Source organism: Chiloscyllium plagiosum, unplaced genomic scaffold (assembly GCF_004010195.1).
Source record: "Chiloscyllium plagiosum isolate BGI_BamShark_2017 unplaced genomic scaffold, ASM401019v2 scaf_5211, whole genome shotgun sequence".
Taxonomy (NCBI): Eukaryota; Metazoa; Chordata; class Chondrichthyes; order Orectolobiformes; family Hemiscylliidae; genus Chiloscyllium; species Chiloscyllium plagiosum.
The window spans coordinates 5,913-7,586 of record NW_025214521.1 but is presented as its reverse complement, the minus strand read 5'-3'; the positions used below and the strand labels follow the sequence as shown (position 1 = coordinate 7,586).

The 1,674-nt window shown below is 53.6% G+C and overlaps 1 protein-coding gene across 1 annotated transcript in view; it reads left to right on the top strand.

Moving 5' to 3' along the window:
* The window catches only part of LOC122547922 (ephrin type-B receptor 3-like), a 36,482-nt gene extending 35,136 nt beyond the window's left edge, over nucleotides 1-1,346 (top strand). Inside the window, exon 8 of the mRNA XM_043686481.1 lies at nucleotides 1,216-1,346. Within this exon, the coding sequence (XP_043542416.1) occupies nucleotides 1,216-1,346 (131 nt within the window). The remainder of the gene's footprint in view (nucleotides 1-1,215) is intronic.
* The last annotated feature ends 328 nt before the right edge of the window (nucleotides 1,347-1,674 follow it).

Here is a 1,674-nt window from a genome sequence, read left to right as displayed (position 1 = left end):
AGGTGTGGGCACAGGTTTTACAGTTCCTGCGGTGGCAGGGGAAAGTGCCAGGATGGGAGGGTGGGTTGTAGGGGGGGTGTGGACCTGACCAGGTAGTCACGGAGGGAACGGTCTTTGCGGAAGGCGGAAAGGGGTGGGGTGGGAAACATATCCCTGGTGGTGTCTAGTTCTGGTCACCCTGTTACAGGAAAGATGTTATGAAGCTGGAGAGGGTTCAGAAGAGATTTACCAGGATGTTCCCGGGAATGGAACGTAGGAGGTTGAAGGGTGACCTTATAGAGGTTTATAAAATCGCGAAGGGGTTGGATCAGGTGGGAGACAATGGTCTTTTCCCAAGGGTGGGGGAGTCCAGAAGTAGAGAGCATAGGATTAAGTTGTGAGGGGAAAGGGACCTGAGGGGCAACTTTTTCACACAGAGGGTGGTACTTGTACGGAATGAGGTGCCAGAGGAAGTGGTGGAGCCTGGTACAATTACAGTTTTTAAAAGGTATAGGAATAGAAAGGGTTTAGAGGGATATGGGCAAATGCAGCTGGTTCAATTTGGGAAAATTGGTCAACATGGACTGGTTAGACCCAAGGGTCAAGGAGAGATCAAGAGGGATGGGGTGGGGACCAAGTCTCTGACAAGGCAGTTGCTTCCTCATTTCTACACTGGACAACTGCCCGGAATTTTTTGTTTTGGACCTCTGAGGTGGGATTTGAACCCAGAATCTTCTCACTCCGAGGTTCAGCGCGTTGCTAACTGAGCCCAGATGCCTTCCAGGCTGTCTCCATCAGAACCTGCAGTCCCAGGAGAGCGGTGGTTTGGGCCTAGCACAACATTCAGGCTTAGTGCTATGTTCAGGCCTAACCCAGCCATCAGGACCAGCGCTACGTTCAGGCCTAACACAGCCCTGAGGCCTAGCGCTATGTTTGGGCCTAACTTGACGCTCAGGCCTAGTCTTGATGATCGGGCCTAACCCAATACTGAAGCCTGTATGACAGTAAAGCCACGTTCCTCATGATGATGTAATAAAAGAGAAGGGACCAAGGAATGTGGAGGAGGGAAGGCTATTGTTGACACTCACAGGATTCCACTGTTGACTAAATCTGAGTTGCCCCACCCCACCCCCACCGTTCTATCCTCCCGGATGGGCTAGAACACAGGTGTTGTTATGAGAAGCCAAAAGCTTTGAAGGTAAATTCTTAGTAACCAAGTCTTTGTTTGTTCTGCAGCTATTCCGGGAATAAAAGTCTACATTGATCCCTTCACCTACGAGGACCCCAATGAGGCCGTCCGAGAGTTTGCCAAGGAGATCGATATCTCCTACGTGAAGATCGAAGAGGTTATAGGAGCTGGTAGGTGACGGGGCTGCGTGGCTGGGTTGCTTCTTGACGTCGGGTGTTCCATGCGTGCACGTGCGGGCGGGCGGAGTCTGGGGGGGGGGGGGAAGCGCCAACACGGCTCCCACAAGACCGTCCCAAACATCCTGCCCCTCTGGGTGCAGTACCAGCACTGGCCAGCACGTCCGTGGCGCTGGCGAGCTGCCGGCCTCTGACAGGCTGGTAGCTCGCTGTGGCGGGGCCTCCTGCATGACCGACGGCCAATCATACGGGTCTGCGCCAGGTCATGTGCTCCCTTTGGTGTTTCCCAAGGTTCTCTGTGAGCTGGCACAAACTGGGATAAACCCCCAG